Below are 25,850 nucleotides of genomic sequence, written 5' to 3'. Positions count from 1 at the left end.
AGTTGCTTCTTGCCACAGAGGTGAGGGAGATGAACAACATGTACATCTTCTGACAGAGATCCCAGTTCTTTTGGATGGGAGGTCCCATCTACTTATCAGAACGAAAGACATTCGCACCAACCCTATTTCCAGACAGAGTCAGGTTCTGAGGTCCTGGAGGCCAGGATTCAACTTGTCTTTTGGAACTTATCACCCTATCCCTGAAGGAATCCACAGACTTGGGTATCCGAGGAGACATTTGGAGGTCAGCCTATGGACCCAGGAACCAGAGCACATGAGAACAGGTTACAGGGAAGGAACTGAGATGGGCACACATTGCGCCTGTGTTGTCACTCTGCCCCACCCCCACCCCCTACGCTGGTAGTGGTAATCTACTGCAGATCTGGGCTCAGGGGCTCTGGCGATGAAGGCCTTACCTGGTTACCTCCTGGCTGAAGCCTCCCACGTTCTGCACCAGAGTCCAGGCTGTAAGGGAAAGTTGTGATTGTGCACAGTGCACACTCTGCTGGTGCCATATGCTTGCAAATGCCTGAATTTTGTGCAGAGACACACAGGCAGTGTTCTAAGTGCAGTTACATAATGAGGGCACGGACTTGCATAGTAATTAGCATGTGTAATTAGGTACAGACTTCTTGTCCTTTAATTAGACAATCAAGACATCTAATTACTAAATTAAGATGTAATTACGTGGCCCAAGATCTTCATATTTCTTCCTACCCATCAGAGATTATATTTAGAAAATAATTTGCAAAAACCGATGGAAAAAAAGTGAAGATAATCTCCGATTTGAGAGTGTTAAAGGAAGCTTTCAGCAGCTCTGAATCTGCTTTGATCTCTCCCTTTGAGGATAAAGGGAGCCATTTAAAATACCATCACCTTCTTGAAAGGCTACCTTTCCCACACCTGACCTTTGTCACACATGCTAATGAGCAGGAATGTGGGTGTGGCTAATCTACATAATTCACACCAGGCTCTAGTGTATGTTTTTTTTCCTTATTAAAAAGTAGATGCAATTTATTATAGATAATTTTAAAATAAAAATTTAAATATCTTACAAGTGCATCATTGCACTAAGAACAGAGATAAGTGATCTAACATTTTTGCTCATTATGTACAATATCAGACTTTTGTATTCACATGTGTTTATTTTTTATTAGATATTTTCTTTATTTACATTTCAAATATTATCCCCTTTCCTGGTTTCCCTTCTGAAAACCCCTTATCTCCCCCCCTCCCCGTTCACCAACCCACCCACTTCTGCTTCCTGGCCCTGACATTTCCCCTACATTGGGGCATAGAACCTTCACAGGACCAATGGACTCTCCTCCCATTGATGACCAACTATGTGGCCCTCTGCTACATATGCAGCTAGAGCCACGAGTCCCTCTGTGTGTTTTCTTTGATTGGTGGTTTAGTCCCAAGGGAGCTCTGGGGGTACTGGCTAGTTCATATTGCTGTTCCTCCTATGGAGCTGCAAACCCCTTCAGCTCCTTAGGTCCTTTCTCTAGCTCCTTCATTGGGGACCCTGTGCTTTGTCCAGTGGATGACTGTGAGCATCCACTTCTGTATTTGTCAGGCAGTGGCAGAGCCTCTCAGGAGACAGTCATATCAGGCTTCAGTCAGCAAGCTCTTGTTGGTATCCACAGTAGTGTCTGGGTTTGGTGGTTGTATATGGGATGGATCCCTAGGTGGGGCAGTCTCTGGATGCTACACTTCATGATTCCACTCAAAGGTGGACTTGATGGTGATAGTCTGGGAGGTCATTCAAACCAGCAGTACTTTCAGATAGTGGGAGGACTTGCTGTTTCCCATTTTGCCTTGCTTGGTTCTCCCTCATGGCTATTTTAGCCATAGGCACATTGCTGTGTCTATGTAAACTGTACTTAGGTGGTGTCTCCATTGACACAGATACTAGAGGGGATGCTGAACTGTTCTCAGGTCAGAGAATAAAACCAACACTCATCTTTCTCCCTGCAGAGTGTTTTGAGCGTTAGCATTCATCAATCACCAGACCGGAGAGCTATTTTGCTATTTTTCCTTGTTCCTAAATTGGGATTTGGCTGATCTCTGCATGATGCTAAACACCCAGTTTGACTCATTAATTTTTCCGAACCAACTGAACTTTTGACCTAATTGTCTGGCTGGGTGGGGATGGGGCCAGATGGCAGGTTTGCCCAAGCCAACTCTGACTCAAACTATGTCACCTCTCTGTTCCCACAAACTGAAATACCCATAATCCCAGTGTTTGGACAGCCTTACTGAGAAGTAGTGCAGACCCTGTTGGACCACATTTCCTGGTTTGGGATGCAGAGAATCTATCTCCCTTATGGGTTTAAGCTAGAAACAGAGCCTGACAAGGACTCTAAGTGGAGGGTAAGGCGGTCTCCTTGCCATGAGGTACCTCCATCCCCACTTTGTTTTCTCAATAAGGCCATGGCCATGGAATGTGATGAGCATCATGTTATAAATATGAAGAGGGGGTTGGCCTTAACCTAAAAAAATATACCAGTGTGGTGGTTTGTATATGCTTGGCCCAGGAAGTGGCATTATTAGGAAGTGTGGCCTTGTTGAAGTAGGTGTGACCTTGCTGGAAGAGGTGTGTCATTGTAGACATGGACATAAGACCCTCATCCTAGCTGCCTGGAAGTCAGTCTTCTCCTAGCAGCCTTTCAGATGAAGATGTAGAACTCTCAGCTCCCCCTGCACTATGCCTGCCTGGATGCTGCCATACTCCCACCTTGATGATAATGGACTGAACCTAACCTCTGAACCTGTAAGCCAGCCCCAGTTAAATGTTTTCCTTCTAAGAGTTGCCTTGGTCATGGTGTCTGTTCACGTCAGTAAACCTAACTAAGACAATCAGGGAGCTTATTCTTTGCTACTGTAAGTTTTTGCTGTGTCTTCTGAGTTATGGCTTGTGATAGATTTGGAAGCTGAGGTGCATGTGTGGAGATGATCGAGTTCTAGTGGAGGAGGTTGTTAGATTTCCTTTTTCTGAGACATCTCAGACTTCAAAGGCCTCAGAGATCCCATCGGCCCCTGTGGAGGTGCCCCTGAGTTCTTACCCTTCTCTTTTCTTGCTAGTTCCCTGCCCCTGGAAACTTTTCTCAGCCTCGCTAAGAGAACTTAATAGTTCTCCTTCATAATAGACCCAATTACAAGACTACGAGCATCAGTTTCTTGGTTTTAAACGTTTGCTTCTCTGTCTACCCAGGTACTCCACGTCAGCTTTCTCAAGACTGGAGAAGTTGGGCATCAGGCACCCCAAGCCTTCTCCTTTTGTTGGAAACTTGATGTTTTTCCGCCAGGTAAGACATGGGCTTTCTGGGTCTTCACAAGATTCCCACATTTGTTTATGTTTTGGGCGTCAGGGTGATCTTCACATGAAGAATCCGTGTAACAGAAGAACTCTTCTCCATGGGAATGGTTTTTTTTTCTTCCTTCTTTCCTTTTTCTCTCCCTCCCGCCCTCCCTTTTGAGGAAGGGTTGCCAAGGCTGACTATACTTTCTATGTGATGACTCTGAACTGTTGATCCTCTTACCTCCACCTCCTGAGTGCTGGAATTACAGGGGTACAGCACCACACCCGGCTTGTGCAGTGCTGGGGATTGAACCTAGGGCTTTGTGCATGCTAGGCAAGCACTCTACCAACCAAGCTACATATCCAGCTTATGTTATGATAATGATTCATCTCTTATGACTCATTACTATGTATTCATTCATTCATCCACCCACCCCAAACCCAACTTATTGAGTATTTAAATACACTCTTTAGAATGCAAAAGTAGAAGTTACTTACCCTCTCAAGGTCACTGTGCAACAGTGATGTATACCACCAGTTGGTTTGTGTCACTAGCTAGATTGGGAAGTGCAGATAGCAACTTTGATCTTGTTTCAGGGAGAACCATTGTTGGGGGGAGTTCCTGGAGAAGGGGATCCTGCAGTAGCTGAAGACAAAGGCAGACACACCAGGGAGAGGGCACCATATACAAGAGAGCACCCAAGTGGGTATGGTGGCATTGGTCAGCAGGCAGCCTTCAGGGACCAAGAGCTAACAACAAAGGGATGCAGGAGAACAAAGCTGTGTGTGATGCATGGGCTAGCATGCTTCCAGACTTGAAGGCCCAACCAGGAACCAATCTAGACAACCCTTGTTGAGTGGAGGATCGATCCTGAAAGGCAGGATTGCAAGAGTCAAGAGCCGAGAAATCAGGGCTGCAGGATCCATGCTGAGGTGGACATCAAGGATGAGGGCGTGAGTGCTTCGTGCAGGGAGGCAACGACAGTCCTGAGAAGAGAGCAACAGTGGCTAAGTAAGGACTCCAGTGACACTGAGATTCAGAGGACTCAGGGAATTGAGGGAGGCAGCAGCCAAAGGTTGGAGCAAAGACAATGGCTGTGGCGTGACAGGAGGAAGTGTCTGGGGAGGGAAGCTGGTTCAGGGAGAAGATATTTTATTTTAAGCCTCTGGTCTTCAGCTATCCAGAGTGACATGGCAGTGGAGATGACCAGGCGTTTGTAGATAGGGACGCAGCATCTGCCTTTGAAGGTTATTTTTTACTGCCATTGGTTTTTCTCAGAAGCCTGATTAACTTGTGGGGACACTGCACCCAGACCAACAGCAGGCGCCACCACCAGATCCTGCCTGTGAATCGCCATACAAGGGCAGGAAGGGCTAATTTGGGCATACAGATGAGACAGTAACTCTGGGAGGATGCTGGAACTTCCCCCACCCCATGGCCTCTTCTCCACTCCCTAGGCAGAGAATGACCCACATCTGGCCTTTTGCCTGACACTTTCCAGTTTTCTCTCCGTTTTTTCTCTGGGTTCACCATTTGTTGCCAGCATTTCTATTTTCCCAGCTTTTCAAACACCCTCTTCTCTCATCTCTCCCTCTAGGGTGCCCCGTTCACAACTTTTAAGCCCACAATCACCCCAACAGACCTCTTATACCCTCCTGAAACAAGTGTAAAGAGATTTAAAAGTGTCAAAATAGAACAAACAAATCATATAGGAAATTGGAGGAAAATAAATTCCAAACATTGCAGGGTAGGGGGGATGTGATCAGTCATAGCCAGTTAAGTAAGATTAATTTGCTAATAACATTTGGAGGCAGACAAAATAACTGTCATGTAAGGAGAACTCCGGATGGCTGACTCAAAGAATGTCTACATCAGTTCCTCTTAGCTTATCGTCCCTTTATATATAAATTCTGTCGTGCTTTTTTTAGAACACAGCTAAGTTTGCTTTACAGATGTGGCAACACCATGCCTCTTTCTAAGAGGGAGGTCAAGTCATTAGAGAGGTTTATTAAAAACTTAGACACAGTAATCTTTTGGGCAGCCACCTGAGGTACTTTTACTTTTTTTTAATTAAAATATAATTACATCATTTTCTGCCTTTCTTCCATATCTTCCACACGCCTCTCCTGTTCCCTCTCAAGATCATGACCTCTTCTTTAGTTTATAAATAAAAATGTATAGATACAACTTGCTTAGTCTGCTTAGTATTACTTATGAGTGTGTGTCTTCAGGCTGGCCACTTAGTCCTGGATAACCAATCAGGGGCTAATGTCTAGGGAGGACTATTTCTCCTGTCTCTGTATTCCTTAGTTGTATGTAGCTCTTTGTTTATGGGTGGGGCCCTGAATTTATAGTCTATTGTGTTCCTCTGGGCTTTCCTTGCTACAGCCTAGGCTTGTATTGTGAAGTACGGAGTTACTGGGAACGAATGGGGCACGGTTCCCTTCAGAACACGTGCTTCCTTTAACCATCAGCTCTCTGACCCTCCACCCCTATGACTTAAATCTAGCATTCTCCACCCAACCCCTCCCAACACATGCATGTTTATATATACCTACACATATGTGTGTGTCCTTCCCACCACATCTCACATATCAGTTCTCAGTGCTTGCCCACACTATATCCCATCATACCTGCTTATGTCCTCTGTCTACATCCACAGCTCCATCTCCACAGCACAAGGGGTCTAGCATTTTCTCACCTCCACCCATTTGGCCTCATGCACATCTTCTGGTACCCTAGAGTTTCTGCCTATGAGAAGTCATGCTGAGAGCCTTGCGTTTGGACCTTTAACTCAGATCCCGAGACTTTAGGAGGTGTGATAATTTGGGTAGATTCGGAAGTTTACACATATATGGGTCATGAAAGGAGACTTGGCAAATACGAACCCTACCCGAGGGGAACACAGTGGATGTGAAAGCAAATAGTTTTCAGATGTGTGAGCAGCAATTATACGCGGATAACTTAAGTGCCCATGGTCTCTTCTGTCCATTAAATAGAGCTGCTGAGAGTTTTACTCAGCAATATTTTAAAAAGCCATTTCTTTACTCAATATTCTACAGCACTTCAATGCAATATAGCTGTGATTCTTCTTTTATTGTTTATGTAATTGTGTTCTTGCTGTTCTAGCTTTTTTTTTTTTTCTGAGTAAGTTGGAATCATTGAAATTTTACTCAGTCTTATTCTTACCATGGCGCTGTGTGCGTTTTTTTTTTTTTTTCCTCCAGGGTTTTTGGGAGAGCCAATTGGAACTCCGAGAGCGATACGGGCCTCTGTGTGGGTAAGAGGAAGACTCATATTCTTTGACTACATGCTTTGATTTCTCATGTTAAACTAATGTGGATGTTATGATGGTAATAGGACTATCATGCGCTGTACTATTGTGATTTTTTTTTTGAAGCTGCCTTCAAAGGACAAGTACCCTCCAGTTCACACATACAGAGAGCTGGCTCTCATTTGGACCTGTCAAGTTCCATCCCTTGGGTAAGGTGTGCCTGCTAACAGTAATATTATTGTCAGCTACCCTGGCACACTTCTGACACTGGAAATAAGTTCTGTGAATAATGACATACGACAATAGTGAGACTAATCCTGTCCAGGATACACTGGGGCACATGGTCACCCTTGTTTGTCACCCTTGAATGATTTTTATGCTGCCTTTTTTTAATGATGTATTTATTTTTAATTTATGTGCATGTGTGTGAGTCTTATGAATATATGTGTATCACATACATGAAGGAGCTTACTGAGGCCAGAAGAGCGCATTGGAACTGGAGTTACAGATGGTTATAAGCCAAATGTGGGTGCTGAGGACTAAGTCCAGGTCCTCTGCAAGAGCAGCAAATGCTCTCAGGTGCTGAACCATCTCTCCAGCCCCTCTTTAATGCTTTTTATGATCTAGAATGTTAGTGCTGGATCTTTGCTTAGATAGTTTTCTATATTCAAATTTGGAATGACTTAATCTTCTTCCTCTTCTGCATGGGTCTGTATTTATGAGGGTCCCTATACTCTCAGTGTATTCCCATAAGGCTCCTCCTCAGCCACTGGGTGACCTTTAGTAACTTTTCCTGGATCTCCAGGATGACAGTCATTTTTCTAGGTGCGCTAAATTTCTGTCGTACTGTTTGCCCGTTCTGATGAGTTCTGTTGTTTGGAAACCTTTGTGTTCCGAAGGTCTCAGCCTGTATTCTCTCAGTGCTGCTTTGGAAAGGTATTGGTTTGAGATATGCATGGACCTGGCTCTACCCAGGAAAACAAGTGGTCTATCTACTTTCTACTGTCTTATATGACCTTGAAAAATTAAAAAGTTAAGCTGCTATAGATGTTCTATGTATATGTCAGTTCCTGCTGTGTGTAACACACTCCCCTGATTCCCAAACTCAGTTGACAGAAACAACTTATCATTCAGTGTGTGTCTGAGAGTTGGCTGAGGCCGGCTGGCTGGGAGGATTTTCTGGGCTTCCAGTGGCATTGGGAAGGGCTCCTCTGTGCAGCTCTGTCTCTCATGCTTCCTAGCCTTTGTGGAAGATCAGCCACATTAGGGCAGGGTCTTCTCATGAAGAGGCAAGATCTAAGAGAGCAAGAAATGCTGCTGAGCATGCTCACTGGCACCCTTCCTGTCAAGCCAAGTCACGTGGCCAAACTCAGAGCTAGAAGAGAGAGATTGCTGTGGCCTCTGTGAGGCAGCAGAGTCCCTTGGTCAAACCTGGTGTTGGTCATATCAAGAGGGGAGGTATGGCCTTCCCATGGGGTGGTGGGCAGGTGACAATTGTCTTTAAATAATAAGCTCCCCCTCCCTCTCTGTGGTCTCTGACTTCACTCAGAATTTCACTTCCCTTCACGGGTAGCTTCTTCCCGCTGGAAGCATGAGACTCATTGAAGCATCGAGGGGCTGACTTGTTTGCCTTTCTTCTAACCCATGCTGTCTTGCTACCCTTCAAACCTCATTCTGCAATGGCCTGACCCTGACTGTGGTGACCACGTATGTTTCTAGGATGCAGAACTGGTTCAAAGGGCTGCTGTCTCCACCAGAGTTAGGCAAGGTTCTCCCATGTTCTAAATTCTAGAAATTACTTTCTTGGAGAATTCTTTTCTCCCCTTTGTATACAGTTTTAGTGTGGAAGCTTTGAGTACCTTAGAATTATCCTTAAATGTCAGATGAAGAATATAAAGGACATGAACACATACACACAAAGACACACACACACAGGAGAGAGAGAGAGAGAGAGAGAGAGAGAGAGAGAGAGAGAGAGAGAGAGAGAGAGAGAGAGAGAGAGAATTGGTTTCCTTGACAACAGGCTATCCACTCAACTTTTCTTTCCAACTTTAACTAAGTTCACACAATTTATCCTTTTCATTTCCAGAAAACTTAAATCACAGAGAATGATTTCAAATGAGGTTGTAGAGATCAAAATTGCAGTATCATCTCTATCCTTTGTTCCTCTGGCGAAAAGGGGGGCAGGAATGATGGTATAATTTCTTCACACAAAGCCATCAACCTTTTCTCCTGTAGAAAGAATGATGGGTCATAAGACGCTTCCTGCTGCGTCTATGGTCTCTCCCGGTCTCCATCACTGTGCGGGTGGGTAGAAATGGCATCTATCTAAGCTCCCATCTCACCTAAAAGACTCGTCTTGATCTTAACTTTGGCATAATGGTCTCTCTGATTCAGAGTGTCAAAGAGGGCCATGGTCCATGAACAACAAAGGCTCCCACCCTTCCCCCCAGGAAACAATTCTGTTTAAATTACGTTGATTTTCAGGCTGCTTTCATGACTAGGAAATAGTCTATCATGATTTTCTTCAAACTTGAAAAATCAAATAGGTTTGACTGCTCATGGGACAAGGGAAACTCCACCCCATGGATGCCTAGCAGAGCAGCACTTTGCTATACAGCACAGCCCGCTTGTGGAGAGGGGTGTGCACAGCGAGGATCTCTTGACTGCTCTCAAAGTTAATAAGATGACTGTGATTGGGTGTTAGGACCCTTACCTACTTGTAGCTTGTTCAGAGTCAGAGTTTGGGACTCCTAATTGGAAGAGGCTTCTAAGCCCTTTCCCTTCCTACTTCTGTTTCTGGGAAGGCATTGTTGGTGAAGGATTCTGCCTAGAGCGGCAGAGAGTGTTATCATTTATTCTCACTGCTGTAGCCATCACATTCACTATCACTATCACATTCACTATCTCTCTCATATTCACAATCACAATCACATTCACTGTCACTAACAGTATCACATTCACCATCACTATTGCATTCACTATCACATTCACTATCACTCTCACATTCACAATCACTCACATTCACTATCACATTCACCATCACATTCACTATCATAGTCGCTCTCACTATTATATTCATTAGCACGGTTATATTCACTATCACTATCACATTCACTATCACTGACATCAAGTGTCTAATAATGTATGTAGGTGGCTTTGCCAGGTCTGTGTAAATCTGAGTATAAGCCAGGTAGTCCAGTGTCCATACTGCTCAGCTTCTACCACTGATGCTAGGTTGATTCTGACTTGCCCAGCAGTACCATTGGCCACAACAGATGAAGATGACAGGGGCCTATGGTTTTGGATAACCTTAAAGCAATTGATAATCTCTTTCAGTCTGAGGATCAGCTCCAAGCTATGCTATCATATTCCGTTCCAATGTCCTTAAGGCTGATATCAGCATCATCACTGATGGTTAAATATAAGCAGGATAGAAATTGTGCCCCATCGGTTTGTGACAGACTCTAAAATGCAGTAAATCAGGACCCTTTAGCATGCTGCGACTATTACTTACAGATACACAGGGTCTCCGTTCAGCTTGTTAGCAACAACCACAGGCCTGCATCAGAATCCACTTTCCCTTGCCGCATCTATCTTCCAGCCACTCACTCCACAGCCCTGCGTTTTAACCTCGCTCTCACTTCCTCTTGTCTCCACGTCACTTTAACTTTGATCCCCAGTACAAACATTGCTCCCCTTGTTGGAACGTGAGGCACCTGGCACCTATGTACCTATGTCCCTCTGTGAAGCCAGCTCTGTGGCATAACCTCCTGCGTTCCCATTAAGACATTAAAGTTGTAAATAAGTAAACATGACCACCACCTAATCCATAAGCACTAGGGGTGTGTGGATACATGCTTAGCCTGCACCGACTTCATACCCCGAGCCATGACGGCAGCCTTTGTCTCCTGCTTCTCCTCGTGTGGATAATGTGTGATGGGTAAGGCTTGCTCTCCCTTCCTGCTGTGTTCATTAATGGTCTTCGGGGCAACGTTCTCCTTCAATACACTCCTTATTAAATGCTACATTATTTTTTAAAGGATTTAATTGTATGGAAATACACTGACTTTAAAAATAAGTTCTCAGTTGATCAATGCCTTTTGCTTTCACAAACAACACTGCAGTGAATATTCTCAAATATACAATATTACTCTCTTGCCTGAGTATGTCCGTAGGATAAATCCCTAGGAAAGGAATTTTCTCCTCTATACATTTTTTATTTTGATATTACTAAATTGCTCTCTCTAGGGCATATATCAATTTATGTTCCCACAAATAGAACATGAGAAAATTTGATTTTTTCACATATTTGCTATCAAAATAAGTGGTCAGAAATGTACTACCATTTGATGTCATATTACTGCTGCTTTAATTAGTATTTATTTATCTTAAACATCTTTGAACATTTTTATGCATTTAAAATTCACTGTATTTTGTTTTCTGGAGAATCTTTTTCCACTTTGTGCTGAGTTCATATTTTCCTAATTTATTCATAAAAACTCTTTACATATTGAAGTAAGTAGCCCTTAATATTTAATATATGTACAAGTAAGTAGCCCTTAATATTTAATATATGTACAAGGTGTTGCTCCCAGAGTGATGATATTGGGAGGTTGTGGAATCTTTAGTAGGTGAGGCCTGCTGGGAAACCCTTAAAGTCATTCTGGGCCCAGCATCACAGGGGACTGTGGGATTCTAGTCCTTCCCTCTTCTCTTTCTTCCTGGCCACATATGAACAGTTCACTTTGCCATGCACTTTCCAGGCTCCTATCGGGCACCTCATTAGACATCTGTGAGCAGTGAGTTACCTGGTCATAGATTGGAACTCTAAAGCCGTGAGCAAGAGAAGCCTTTCTCTTCATAAGTTAATTACCTCGGGTGCTTTGTTACCATGTCAGAAAGCTGACTCATAGGAGATACACACTTAATTTTTTCCAGATGGTTCTACTCAGAAATTCACCCTTTCCAAATGGCTTAAAGTATCACATTTTCACACATCATTACTCAGGAATTTTTATATTATTAGTACTTCTGACTCCTCTGTTCTATTGGACTATCTACTGGTCTGGATTCCTTACTGGGTACTCGGATTTGAATGGCTTGCATGAAACTCCGTATATCTAGCAGCAGCTGATGTTCCAAGAGTGCCTTTGCAATTATGAGACCCTGAAGCAATCAATCTCTAGGAAACTATGAGTCCTTGTGCTGGAAAACAAAAATATCAAAGTGCTGAGCAAATATGCCTTGCAGGACGAGGGACCGACAGGGAGCTTCACAGGTCACACCACGGGACGCGCAGGTGTCGCCTACGCTTCTAACGCCGGAGGGTTACCACTATGAGTTAATTACTTAGCAAGAGTGATCTGACAGCGCCTTGTCAGGAGGCAAGGAGATAGTGGAGAGCTTTGGAATTCGTATGGGAGACAGTGTGGCATTTGTGGTGGCGGTAATAAGGTTGCTTTCAGCTTGGATACCACGGTGCTGTTTCTCGGGAGTATTCGTGCTCTGAAAGTGACTGACGTGTAGACTTCTGAAAAAAGAGCCCTTAAGCACTGACTGTGTCCATTTACTAAGGTGAAGGCCGGGAGTGCCAGAGAGAGGTTAGCTCTATGTAGTCAAAGGGCGGTATCACCCACATGAGGGAGAGTTCCCGGAACTGCCATGGAACAAGAACATTGAATGTTGAAGGGATTGGAACCTGCTAGACTGTGCTGATGTGGATGATGGCTTTCAAACAGACAGACAGACAGACACACACACACACACACACGCAGAGACACATACACAGACACACAGACATACTCATACACAAATACACAGATACACACACACATGCTGCAAGACATCCAAATACATTGGATTTGAAAATGTGAGTCTGCACCCATGGAAGGAGTTACAGAGACAAAATTTGGAGCTGTGACAAAAGGATGGACCATCTAGTGATTGCCATATGCAGGGATCCATCCCATAATCAGCTTCCAAACGCTTACACCATTGCATACACTAGCAAGATTTTGCTGAAAGGACCCAGATATAGCTGTCTCTTGTGAGACTACGCCGGGGCCTAGCAAACACAGAAGTGGATGATCACAGTCAGCTATTGGATGGATCACATGGCCCCCAATGGAGGAGCTAGAGAAATTACCCAAGGAGCTAAAGGGAACTGCAACCCTATAGGTGAAACAACAATATGAACTAACCAGTACCCTGGAGCTCTTGTCTTTAGCTGCATATGTATCAAAAGATGGCCTAGTCGGCCATCACTGCAAAGAGAGGCCCATTGGACTTGCAAACTTTATATGCCCCAGTACAGGGGAACCCCAGGGCCAAAAAGGGGGAGTGGGTGGGTAGGGGGTTGGGGGGGTGGGTATGGGGGACTTTTGGGATAGCATTGAAAATGTAAACGAGGAAAATACCTAATAAAAAAATAAATTAAAAAAAAAAAAAAAGAAAATGTGAGTCTGTATGGGGTGTGAGGTAAGTGGAGTCTATGGCTCACAGAGATGTAAGTCTTTATACAGCAGTCTAGCTGCTGGGGCCCGGAGACCAGCCTCACTGTTAGACCATCCTGAGCTCCGCTGAATCGTGCTGAAGAGCAGGCCAACTGAGCTTGGAACAAAGAGAGCGAGACCTGGTGGCCTTGAGGCCATAGTCATGGAGTGTTGTTTTATAAAGTACATTTTAATATCCTCATGGGTCACAAATGCTAGGCCTGGAAGGTCACAATGTTTAAGTTCCTGGAAATTTATAACTGTTATTGCATACATGCTGGCTATTTTTATGTTAACTTAACACAAGCTAGTGTTACCCAAGAAGAGGGAGCCACAACTGAGCCAATGCCTATAAGACTGGCCTGTAGGCAAACCTATATTGTCTGAACTAATGATTGGTGTGGGAGGACCCATCCCACGGGGAGCCGTATCATGGCTGGGCAGCTGGTCCTTGGGTGTATATAAAACACATCAAGCTAGCCACATCGAACAAGCCAATAAGTGCACTCCTCCATGGCCTCTGAATCAGCTCCTGGCTCCATACTCCTCCCTGTTTGAGTTCCTGCCCTGACTCCCCTCTGTAATGGACTCTGATCCAGAAGAATAAGCTGAAACAAACCTTTTCCTCCTCAGGTTGCCTTTGGTCCTTGTGTTTCATCCTATCACTAGAAACCCTAATTAAGACAGAATGTTAAGGGAACATTATTTTATCAAGTGCCTACCCTGACAACAGGCAGATGTAGGAAACCGTTGAGAACAGGAGAGAAGTGGCCAGCAAGACAACCATATCCCAGCCAAGTGCAGGGCTTGATAAGTAGACAATTATCCTCAGGTACATTTGTTAGAGCCATGCTTTCGTGACTTCTGAACTGATTCCCCGCTTACCCTCTAGGGTCATAGTCTCTGGACACCCCTGATGGGGCATCTCCCCAAACTTCCATTCTTCTTATGGGGCAGAGCATCTTGTCTCCTGGTCTTCATCCACGGGTGTCTCTGGAGCTGGCTTAGATCCCTGTGTTTCCGACTCTCTCACCACATGTATCTCCTGCCACGTGTTACTCCCCTGTCCTCTTCCTGTAACAGTAGAAGTAAGTGATGGATGCTGCAGATATTTTTTAGTATAAATATTTGGTTAGCATACAAAATAATGAATTTTATTATGACATTTTTATGTAGGTGTATAATTGTACCTTGTACATACTTGACTCTCACCCTCCTACCCCCTTCCCCCTCTTCTCAGTATTTCTCTTCTTCCCTTCAAATAGTTCTCTCTCTCTCTCTCTGTCCCCTGTCTCTCTCTGTCTCTGTTGCTCTCTGTCTCTTTGTCACACACACACACACACACACACACACACACACACACACACACATCCCTAGATGCTGCAGATATGTGATACATCTGCCTCCCTCCCACAGCAACTACCCTGTCTTGTTCCTCTTCTCTCATCACAGCCCTCCCAATATTTAAATTTAAGTCTGAATTCAATAAATGAGAGGTTTGAAATACTTGTCTTTCTGAGTCTGGCCTGTTTTGCTTAACATGGTGATCTCCAGCTCTATCAGATTCATAGCATCATTATGGCTTAGCAAACTCCAGTGTGTGTGTGTGTGTGTGTGTGTGTGTGTATGTGAGTATATGTGTGCGTGTGTAACATTACATTTTATTTATCCGTTCAGCTCTTGCTGGGCATCTATGCTGGTTCCATGTAGAATAGCCATAAAACATAATGTGTTTTTTGACAACTACTGTATTTTGTGACTCATACTCAAAAGGAACAGAAGTGTATCAATTCAGCCTCCGAAGCACTCAACAGAATGTGGCAGAAGAGGAGGGTGAAGAAAATCTCCGGTTCCACTCTTTCTAGCCGCCACTGGCTAGCTTAATGGATTATGGCCAATCATTCACTTTCCCTCTGTTTGCTTAGAGGTAAATGGGAGGTTTGAACTGGATCAGTGACCTTGACACTCTGTTTAATGATGAACCTCAGTAAACAGATGATTGACCACACTGTGATCCAGGATTGTGCATGGGCGCACAAGAGCTCACACAAAGAGAGCGCTCCCGCTCACACATGCAGGAAACGGAAGTTTTGTAAAACGACTGCCTTATTCTCTCCAAGAGTCACTGAGACTACGTCTTGAGAAGGAAGACAAATGCAAGCTGCTCGGGACTCAGTAAACAACTTTGTAACCACTGTACTAGTCTGCTTAAGGCTGCTGTGATCAATACCAGAATGGAAGCAACTTGGGGAGCAAAGGGTTTATTTCTGTTTATAGCTTCCAGTACATCGTAAATGGAAGTCAGAGCAGGAACTCAAGGCAGTAACATGGAGTCAGGCTATACAGGAACGCTGCTTACTACCTTGCTCAGCCTGCATTCTGGTACTACCCAGGACCTCTTGCCCAGCAGTGGCTCCGCCATAGTGGGCTCCACCCTCTCACATCAGTGTTAAGAAAATGTTCCACAGATATTACCTACTGGCACTCTGATGGAGGCAATCCTGCGACTAAGTTTCCCTCTTAGTTGACTCTAGCTAAACTGAGAAAATCTAACCAGCATAACCACTAGTGTGTCAAAAGCAAAGACCAAGTGCTATCTGATAGTCTCTTCCAGGTAGTGGGATCTATGCAACCTCCCGCAGGTGATGACCCAAGTCTTCTTAGTCTATGTTAGAAGAAACATCAGAGAGAGAGAGGGAGAGAGAGGAGAGAGAGAGAGAGGGAGAGAGAGAGAGGGGGGAGAGAGAGAGAGAGAGAGAGAGAGAGAGAGAGAGAGAGAGAGAGAGAGAGACTCTGGGGATTTAAGATTCTGAGGAAGCTTAGATAAAGTCAGCAAGAGCCCACTGTGGACACTGCAGCAGATCCCAGTGGCAGAGCTGGTCTTCTGGAGACAGGGCTCACACACCTGGCTCCATGCCCAGTGTTAGCACCTCCTGCCTGAGAGCATCATTCTTCTTCATTTTCAAAAGCCCACATTCAGCTATTACTAAAATTACTTTCAGCCCTACCAGAATCTAGCTAAGACACTCACAGAAATAATGTATTAATTGGCAATTTACGACATCTAAGCTATTTTGCATTAGATAGAGGTATCTAAGGAATTTGTGTGGCTTTCCTGCCTCAGAGTAGTGTAGCTAAAATCCCGAGGAAACGGGGCAGAAAAGAGAGTAATCTAGAAACTGTCCCCTTTCGGTGGGGGGGTGGATTAGGGACAGAAAGCAGATGGGGCTCTGGATAATGAGATCACTCCCGCTGATGGGGAGTGTGCAGGGTTCCACGTGTGCGCGCCCTTTTGACATGACAGTATGGCGAATGTGCCCAGTTTAGTTCCTAGTTGTCTTAGGACACATGCAGCCTGCAGGCTACAGGCTGGACTCACGGGAAGGGTGAGAAATGGCAGCTCCCTGTTTTAGCAAGCACTGGCCAAGGTGGAATGGGCAGGAGAAGGCTGCCCCTAGAGAGGGAGGTCACCTGATAGTAGTCATGTGACCAGTCAAGCAGCTGCCATAGAAGTCTTTCTTGGACATTAGGACTCAAGTAAGAGGCCTCTGGGCCCTGAAAAGGGAGCTGGTGGGAACATAAGATAGGCTCTGAGCCCAGGGATGAGTCACACGTGCAGCCTCAGTTCTGAGAGCCAGAGCACAGCATTGCCCAAACTGAGAATCCAGCTCTGTTCCTAGTACCTCCCGTAAGGAAAATGCCTGTCCTGTCTGCAGCACACCCAGACCAGGGAAACTGCTCTCCTAATGCGATCCTGGGAAGGTGTAGCTTCCGGTCCATAGCTGGGGCCCTAAGGTAAGGATGGAGCACCTTGGAGGGATGAGGAGCACCGCAGAGCCAGGCTGACAGCTACAGATCTTCCCATTTGTCTTCCCTGATGTCTGTAGCCTGATCTACTGCAGAGAAGCACATACGAGGCTCAAGTGGGAGGGAGGGAGTTCCTCCGCGGTGACAGTCAGAGGTAGCATCAATAACTCCTTTATCCCCACATGACAACCTGCACAGATGTATTCCTAAACAAAAGACTGGCTCACATTAGAGTTTTGTAAAAAGCTCTGTCTCTACCTAATCAGTTCAAATAAAAAAATTCCACATTTAATTGAATTGTACCTGCAACAAATCCAAGTTGTTCAACCCAAAATGCATAATAGAGTTACATAACACTGTCATGAATCACTGTGACATTTGTCAAGGCAGACTCTCTTCTGGAAATACGTCCTGGTAACACAGAGCTTATGCAAATGTTTCCTGTCAAGAACCCCAGCGCACAGTCTCAAGAACTGCACATACTTACCCAATTCCGGTGGCTTTTTAACCTTAATTAGTTGAGAAGTTAAACAGCATTTATATTCTGTCCAAAAAGATGGGCAGACCATCTTTGCTTTCATGATTTAAAAAAAAAATCAATTGTAAATTCAAAGAAGCAAAAAAACAGCCAATCATATAGAACTTAAAGTCTCTTTCTCATCAAAAATCGGTGAGCCGAGAATCCTCTTCAACTTCTCAAAAACTCTTGAACAACCCAGACATGTTAGCATATGACTTGTAATTCTAGCCCTCAAGAGGTGGAGGCAGGGAAATCATGAGTTCAAGGCCCATATAGGCTGCAGATATACAGATTTGGTTCTGAGTCAGTAGCAGAATCATCCCTTGGCCCTGGAGTACTTTTTATGACAAGTCTCAAAGCACAAAACCAGCAAAACAAAATAAAACCCTTAAAGACAAGGGTGATGAAGGAGGGGGGTGGGAGGAGGAGAGGACCATTGAATGATTTAAATATAGTCCAAAACCTTATTGTTCACTGGAGAAAATGAACTGTGGAATCTAAATGTCTAAAACCAAACATTGTCCTAAACGCTCAAACACACAAGGTCACATGCCATCCATCAGACGTGAGTGAAATTCTACTAAATTCTGAATGATCGGAGTTCTTCATTAAAATGGACTGAGTTCTCTTGTTTTTCCTCTAGGACCCTTAAATCTTGGAGAGTTTGAGTTGTTTACCATGCATTCCAATTATTCCTGATCAGTCTTATGTGTAACATTTCCACAGCTATGCGCACAAAGCAATTCCCTGGCAAGGCACCACCAAGTTTTATGATGCTTCCATGCCTAGGGCAGATAATAGAAACTTAACTACTAAAATAACTTCCTTGATTATTCCTGGCGTCTCAAGGCCCATTCCTAACAACATCTCCTCTATCTTGTCCTCCAACTGCAAGGACTTTGTAACCCACAAGTGTGGGTTTTTCACCCTGGGATCAGTTGTCAGTTGAGGGGACTATCTATAAAGGTGGCTCTCTGGCATTCTCCAGACCCCACATTAACCACTAGGGAGGTACTATTAGTTGGTGATCCTATTTTTGCCTTTTCTAAAGAGGAACCTAATAACTTTTTGCTCTGAACCAGTGGCTGGTGGGCAGCCTGTCATTGCATGCAAGCTGGATGTGGGCATTGTGGTCTTTCCGAGCTGTAACGTCTGTCAGCACCTCTAGGTGCCACTCAGTTGCAAGGGAATTTGACAGTTTGATACTGAGTAAAAACTGCCTTTCTTAACAAGATGGTGGAGACAAGGGTCTCCTGCCTTCCCCCTCAGCATTTTGCTTTGGTAATACAATGCCTGGTGCATATGAGCCACCAAAGAGGTAGCTATGAGTGAATCTACTTTTCTTTAAAGGTTCTAACTCTCCAAGTTCCCATCTCTGCCTTACTGTCAGTCCACAGCTATGTCCAATGGTCAATATCGCTCTCATATTCTTCCCCTAGCCAGGCAAAAAGATGCTCCCTTCCCTTAAATCTTTGCATTCTCTGCTAGAGTTGGTTTCCCCAAATCACTGAAGGAGATAATAGTCTCTAGTCTGGAGCCCAATAAGATGTTTCATCTCCTCCTCAGCATCCTGAATCTTGCCCTTCTCTAAATCCAAACCTGTTGATGACTGCCAGGGATTTGGTGCCCATGAAGCCATAAGGAACATTCATAGAACAATGGTTTGATCTAATTTGGAAGAGGGTGATTTCCTTGTACCTATAATCTACCGGGAAGGATGCCTGTTGGATTGATGGATTAATGGCTCCTGCCTCTCAGACAAAGGCAGACACTGTAATAGCATGAAGGCTGTATACCTAAAGGGCATTTCTTATTGTGATAAAATATACACGAGAAAATTTACCATCTTGGCCATTTCTCATTGTACCACTCAGTGCTGCTAACACGGAGCTATACTGTCACCACGGTCATTCATGCTCACAGGTGCTTTCATCTGGCAAACAGAAATGTCATCCACAGCAAACACAGTCCTCTCTGTGCCCCTCTCCTGCCCCGTCTCCGTGACAGTACTGCACAGCACTTGTTCACTCAGGAAGATGTCCTCAGGGCTCATGTACCTTGCCCCATGTGTCAGAATTTTCCTCCTCTTCAAGGAAAAGAAAACTTTGTACACTGGGTATATCCCCCATGCTGTGTTGTTTGCTGTTGGTGGACACTGCCGGGCTTCTACCGTGTGGCTCCGGTAAATAACAAAGCCATGTCTGTGGGCGTGCAAGTATAAACCCAAGACCCTGCTTCTCAGTTCAATGATGCAGCCATGATCACCCGCATGCAAATGCTTCTTCAAGTTCCTCCTTTCCATTTGTAGAGCATTCGTCCTAGAAGGAGAAGTACAGCATCAGATAGCAATTCTGCTTTTATTGGGGGTGGGGGATGGGGAGCTCTCGGCGCTGTTTCCTATAGTAGCCCCCATCATTTTGCCTTTTGGAAGATAGTCTGTAGCTGTGTGTAGCCATCCCTTTCCATCATGCCGAGGTGGTAACCGCTGTTGTCAAACCTTGAGAATGAACTCCAGAGGAAAAAAATATACGCTCTTCCTTGGAGAAACTCCTGGAACTCAACTGGCCAGTGCCAACCCTGCATTTCTGATTGGTATGTAGGACCCACTGACTCCCATTCCCTTCCAACTTTCCGCTGGCTGTGAACCAACCAGCTAGCATTTGACAAAACAAAGACAAAAAGGAAGCCAGCCTTATTATCAATTGATGTTTGCGCGTGGCCCCATAGCTCATTTTAGTAAACCCCCGGCAGTCTCCACCCTGAGCTGCTTCTCCTCTTACGTCCTCTCTGCCGAGTCCTTCACAACCTATGTGTCTTCCATTCTGTCTTCACCCCTTGAAGTTTCCTCTTCCCCAGGTGTTCACTGTGGCCTTTGGGTCTCTCTTCTGGTTCTTGTTCGTGTGCTATGTACGACATCTCTCCACAGAGCTGGCCCTTCATTCTCAATCTGTCAAGACCAGGTTTGGTAGCTCGCTGATACAGTCTCTGAGCTCCTCCATAGATGCCTATTCTAGCTTTGAGACCACTTGCTGAAGTAGGCAAGCTAATGTCCCCTTTGTGTTCTAAAGTCCCTGCAAAAACATAGTCACTGAGAGAAAGTGACTAGTCCACACGTCTTCAAATGCAACAGGGCCCACAGAGAAGTATGGACTGAGGCATGCAAGCTTTGGAAGGAGCGGAGAGGTTTTGGCTAGGACAGAACAGAGAAGAGTAGGCGATAAGGTTATGCTGGGGAAATGTGATAGTGGATATCCATAGTGAACATTCAGTTAGCCTTTGTGAGAAAACAGTGATTTGGATCATCAGAAATGGGGAAGAAAACAGACAGAAAATTTTACAGGAGAAACAACCTATAGGAAAAACAGCAGCATTGAACGAGATTTTGGGCCGTAAAAATGAAGGTGAATCAACCTGAGTCACTGATATTGGCTAGGAGCTCCGTGGTGGTGAATACTGATTGTTGCTGGGCATGTCAAATGAGGCAGTTTCTAGAATGGGATAATTGAGGCAGGGAGATTTAGTCCACCCTAAATACGGGTGAAATCACCCCCATGGCTTGGGATCCTGGAGTAAATAAGCAAAAAGCCAGTCGAGCACCCGCATTTATTTATCAGTGCTTGCTTCCTGGCGGTGGGCGCAGCAACGTGAGCGTCTGCCTCAAGCTTCTGCTTCCATTCCTTTCCTGCTAGGCTGGCCTGTAGATGACTCAAACGGAGAGCCAGAGCAAACCTTCCTTCCTTAAGTCATTCTTCGTCTAGTATTTTGTCACAACCACAAGGAAAGTAATGACTGCTCAGAGGATAAATGGTGGCCCGTAATAGTGAAGAGACTGCACATGGCAATGGAGAAAAGGGTCTCACGCTTGCCGTAATCAGCTGGAATGTGCCATAGTCCAGCCAGGTTGCCATAGCAAAATAACAGATGCTGGGTAACTTATAAACAATAGAAGTTTATTCTCACAGTTCTGGGGGCTGGGAGCTCAATATCAAGGCAGCAGCAGCTTGGTGGTCTAGTGGGCGTTAGTTTTCTGGTTCGTGGGTGTCCTTGCGTCATGGAAGATGTGAAGGAACAATTTTGGAGTCCTTTTACAAGGGTACTAATCCATTTAAAGGGCTCTGCCCTTATGACATAATCACCCCCAGAGGGCTCACCTCTGACTAGAATTACATTGGGGATTAGAATGTCAACAGACAAATTTGGAGGGTGCAAGCGTTCAGACAGTACAAGGGCTGTTAATGACTTCGGGTTCAATGTGACTTAGGGACGCAAGACTCTAAGGATCACATTCTGCCAGAGGAAAGGGAAGGGATAATGGGAGCTCCGGGGTGTATCTGGACTCTGGAATCTTCTGTCTCTAATCCCTTGATAGTCTAATGGGCTTATTTCCCAAAGTGTGTCCTTTGGACCACTTCCACCAACAATCACATGGTGGCTACATGGAAAATAAAAGGGAAGGGTCTCTCTTTAGTCAAATGGTGGAGACAGAGTCCAAGGGACACATCTCTCTTTACTGTTCTATCTCAGTGAGCTTTGTGTGGAGTAAAACGCTTGGAAAGTCTGCAAGCGAGAACTCAAGCTAGAGTGTTTATTTGAGTACAGGACTCGTTTGTTTTCCATAATATCTTTTAGAAGTAGAATATGGAAAACAGGTTCCCTTTGATCTTTATAGGTTTCTCCTTCTCTTCCCAACCTCCAGTAGCCAGTCATCCATGGCATCATGGTATATTTGATGTGCATGTTTGCACGGCTTTATGGACTGAGTATTATTTCATGCAGAGCATCTGTGGCCTCTGTCACTCAGAGGCCTTGTACTGGGCCTAGGGTTTTGTCCACACTTTCATGTTCCATCAAGGTGTTGTGTTCTCATCAAATCAGCTGCATTTCCCTGCTGCCCAACACCCAAGTCTCCTGCCTATCCACTGTGCTACTGCTTCCAGAAAACTCTTCTCTGGGTGTCCTTTTCTGAGGCTCTTCATGACCCCGTGAGATAACACTCCGGGCCACCTCCCTTGCTTTTATGACTGTAAGAAATACTTATCATCATTCCCAGGGCCCGTCTCCATATCAAATGTTGTAATTTAAGAGTGGGATACACCCTTCCAATATAGTCTCTTGTGTAACCACCCAACAGGACTCAACCTTGGCTGAGCTGATCTTATCGTTCAGTAACTCAGGTGACTTGAAGACGAAGAGGCCATACCTAAGCAGTGTGCACTGGGTTTAATGGTGTATCCGTTTGCTGTGATGGAATGTCAGGTGAAGCAACCTAGCTCATGGCTTCAGGGCTGTGGTTGTTTGAATGAGAAATGTCCCCCCCAGGCTCATGTATTTAAGCACTTGGTTGGTGGCTCTATTTGGGGAGCTTATAAAACTTTTAGGACATGGAACTTTGCTGAAGGAAGTACGTCACTGGAGGGGGTAGGGCTTTAAGAGTTTGTATCCCCATCCCACTTCCAGTTCGCTCTCTCTTTTTTCCTGTCAGCAGTTAAGATACAATCTCTTAGCTTCCTGCTCCCGCTGCCAAGCCTCCCGCACCATTATGGCCTACCCGCCTGGAACCATAAAGCAAAAGAAGCTCCTTCCTCTAGAACCTGTATCACAGCATCAGGAAAGTAACTAATGCAAGACCATCGCGGCCAACTCTGTGCAGAAGCAGCTCAGCATGGGGCTGGGAGGAGGATGCTGACCCCTTGGCAGCCAAGAAACGAAGTGAAGACAGGAAGGTTCCAAGGCAAGATATGCCTTCAAAGACATAGTTTGACACTCCCCTTGATGAGGCCCCACCTTCTGCAGTTTCCACCACCTCTCCCTAGCCTGTTTAAACTTGGAATCTGTGAATAGATGAATGCATCATGAAGGCAGAACCCCTTGTGGTCCAATGGCAACGCCCAAACAGACACCCCAAAGCGTGCCTTATTAATATCCTAGGCATTTCTCAATGCAATCAAGTTGATAATCAGGCTCAACCACTGTAAAATTCTCTCATGATATTTTCAGAAAAACAGGTATATCTAGAAATCATGGCAGTAAGTGAATCAGCCAGACAATCAGAAAGACGATTGCAGTATGCTCTCTCTCTGGTGGAACGTAGACTTTAAAGCATGTAAGTGTGCAAGTGTGTGTGTGTGTGTGTGTGTGTGTGTAGATCATGAAACTAGAAAGAGGATCTCAAGACAGGAAGAAAAGAATCTAAAGAGAAGTGGGAGCTAAAGAGGGTGATGGAGAACATGTGATTGGAAACTGAAAGAGGATTAAAAAAGAAGTGAAGGACCAGCTAGAGAGAGGGAGGGGTCTGAGCAGGGCAGTCAAGGAGGGAAATGAATGAGAACAAACTGTAACGGCACATATATGTATGAAGATGCCAACAAGAAGCCATCACTTTCTATGCTAATCTAAACATTAAAAAAAACAAAACAAAACAAAGAGTAGTCACCATATATGAATCTCTGAAGCTCTCCTACTCCACTTCTCCTCAAGATACTGGACAGAATCTCTAAGCCTTAGGGTATTTGCCTCTACAATATGCAACATAATTAATTGTCTGTTCACTGTCAAGCTGTCCTGACAGGATGTAAACTCCACAACAAGAAGTTCTCTCTTGCCCACCCTGTGATTCCAAGCACCTAGAGCGGTGTCTGGCACATAACAGGTGCTTGTTAAATATTTGTTAAGTGACTAAATGAATTGCCTCTTGGTACATATTTCTTCACAACAAATGTATCCCCAAGGAAACCTCAAACCTTAGGAAGATCTTATTTCACTAATTTGGGTAATTGATATTTTCTAGAAGACAAAAAGAACAGGGAGAAATTTCTCTTAAAAATCAAACCTTAGAGGAAGAGGAATCATAACTGTCCTTATCAGGGGCTGGCCCACGGAAGTATAAAACTGTGAAAGGTATACCACAGAAGGTCATCTTGGGATCTGAAGGCTGAATAAAGGAAACGTGTATTGGTGGGACCAGTGGGGCTCCATTAGCAAAGGAATTAGGTCCTTCCTGGTCTGCCAGATCACAGCCTGCTCCCAAAGTGTTGTAGTTGCCTGGAGCCCACCTCTCTGGGGTCATCTTAGGGCACCAGAAAGAACACAGGATTAGAAGCCATCATCCGGTCTTGACCCAGCTATTCTTAGCCAGGAAGTCCCATGAATCTTTCAGCCATTTGGTCACCTTTAAAACATACTTGAGCACCTGCCTGGATCATAGATCCATTGATGTGGGATTCAGAGGTCACTAAGGTCACCCAGATCCCTGAGACAGAACCATCAGGGATCCAGGAGACCAATGGTGATTTCTGTACTTCTCTGGCCTGCGTTTCAAAGACCTCTTATAGTCCACTGGCATCTTAGGGGAGACCCTAGACATTAGGAGTCCCTTCCATAACTGCTCAAGGCTAGCTGAGCCTGCATGTGGGTATGTAAGGCCTCTCATTTTTATGTCACCAGAGTCCTTGCCCTGGTGCATCCTCCTGAGTGAGGGTTGTTCTTGGGAGATGGTGTCTCCTGTCCAGTTGTCTCCTCTCTTTGCGCTCATTTCCTTAGGTATGAAATGTGTGTGTGTGTGTGTGTGTGTGTGCGCGCGCGCGCACGTGCACTTATGTATATGATCATCTTGAAGCATCCTTCTGTTTCTAAATTACCATTATGTATGCTTAAAAATACTCCCTGCTGAGGCTGGAGAGATGGCTCAGCAATTAAAAGCACCAACTGCTCTTCCAGAAGTTCTGAGTTCAATTCCCAGCAACCACATGGTGGCTCACAACCATCTGTAATGGGGTCTGATGCCCTCTTCTGGTGTGTCTGAAGAGAATGACAGTGTACTTACATATATAAAATAAATAAATCTTTTAAAATACTCCCTGCCCAAGTTTCTCCCCAGGTATGTCTGAATCTCTTATTAAAATTTCCCTTTCTTGTTGTCACACAACCAGCTCAGAACAGCACATCCCTCCCTGGCACTGGGTTCTTCTGGTTTCATTGTCTTTTCAGAACTAACAATGCTCTTTACCAAATTCTCTATTTGTATTCTGAGCCTGTGGGGTAGATGATTTTGCCATACACTTCCAGGTAAATGTATATTCTATATGTATCTATATAATAGGAGGGGTGGAACACACACACACACACACACACACACACACACATACACACAATCTCCCTACAGTATCCAAGAATATATATATGCCTGGGCATAACGTGTAGGCAAAAATATTCAGGGACAGCCAAATGACTATTTTAATGTTTCTTTGTCCCTGTGGAACCATTCAACTATTTATTTAGTAGCTTGATGCTGTTGGCATCAACAACTTTGCCTTATAGGCTGTTTTTCATGTTTATGATTCTTACTGTGAAAAAAATAGCTTGCCTAACATCTGTTCTGAATTTGTTTTGGGTTTTTTTTCTTTATTTTTATTTATCTATTCCCGATTGAATTAAATTTGCGCCAAGGACACTCA

At 44.7% G+C, this 25,850-nt stretch overlaps 1 protein-coding gene across 3 annotated transcripts in view; it reads left to right on the top strand.

Moving 5' to 3' along the window:
• The window catches only part of Tbxas1 (thromboxane A synthase 1), a 168,723-nt gene that overhangs the window by 25,627 nt on the left and 117,246 nt on the right, over window positions 1-25,850 (top strand). For 2 of the 3 annotated variants that reach the window (XM_029478679.1, XM_021165134.2), the window contains exons 2-3: window positions 3,215-3,308; window positions 6,530-6,582. In XM_029478679.1, the coding sequence (XP_029334539.1) occupies window positions 3,215-3,308; window positions 6,530-6,582 (147 nt within the window). Of the gene's footprint in view, window positions 1-3,214; window positions 3,309-6,529; window positions 6,583-23,702; window positions 23,732-25,850 lie in introns of those variants that run through there. The other variant, XM_085840687.1, reaches the window with a different exon arrangement.

Source organism: Mus caroli, unplaced genomic scaffold, assembly GCF_978045245.1.
Source record: "Mus caroli unplaced genomic scaffold, Mus_caroli_1 scaffold_7, whole genome shotgun sequence".
In the NCBI taxonomy this organism is placed as follows: domain Eukaryota; kingdom Metazoa; phylum Chordata; class Mammalia; order Rodentia; family Muridae; genus Mus; species Mus caroli.
Note: the sequence above shows the minus strand (reverse complement) of the source record. Positions and strands in the feature narration are given on the sequence as shown.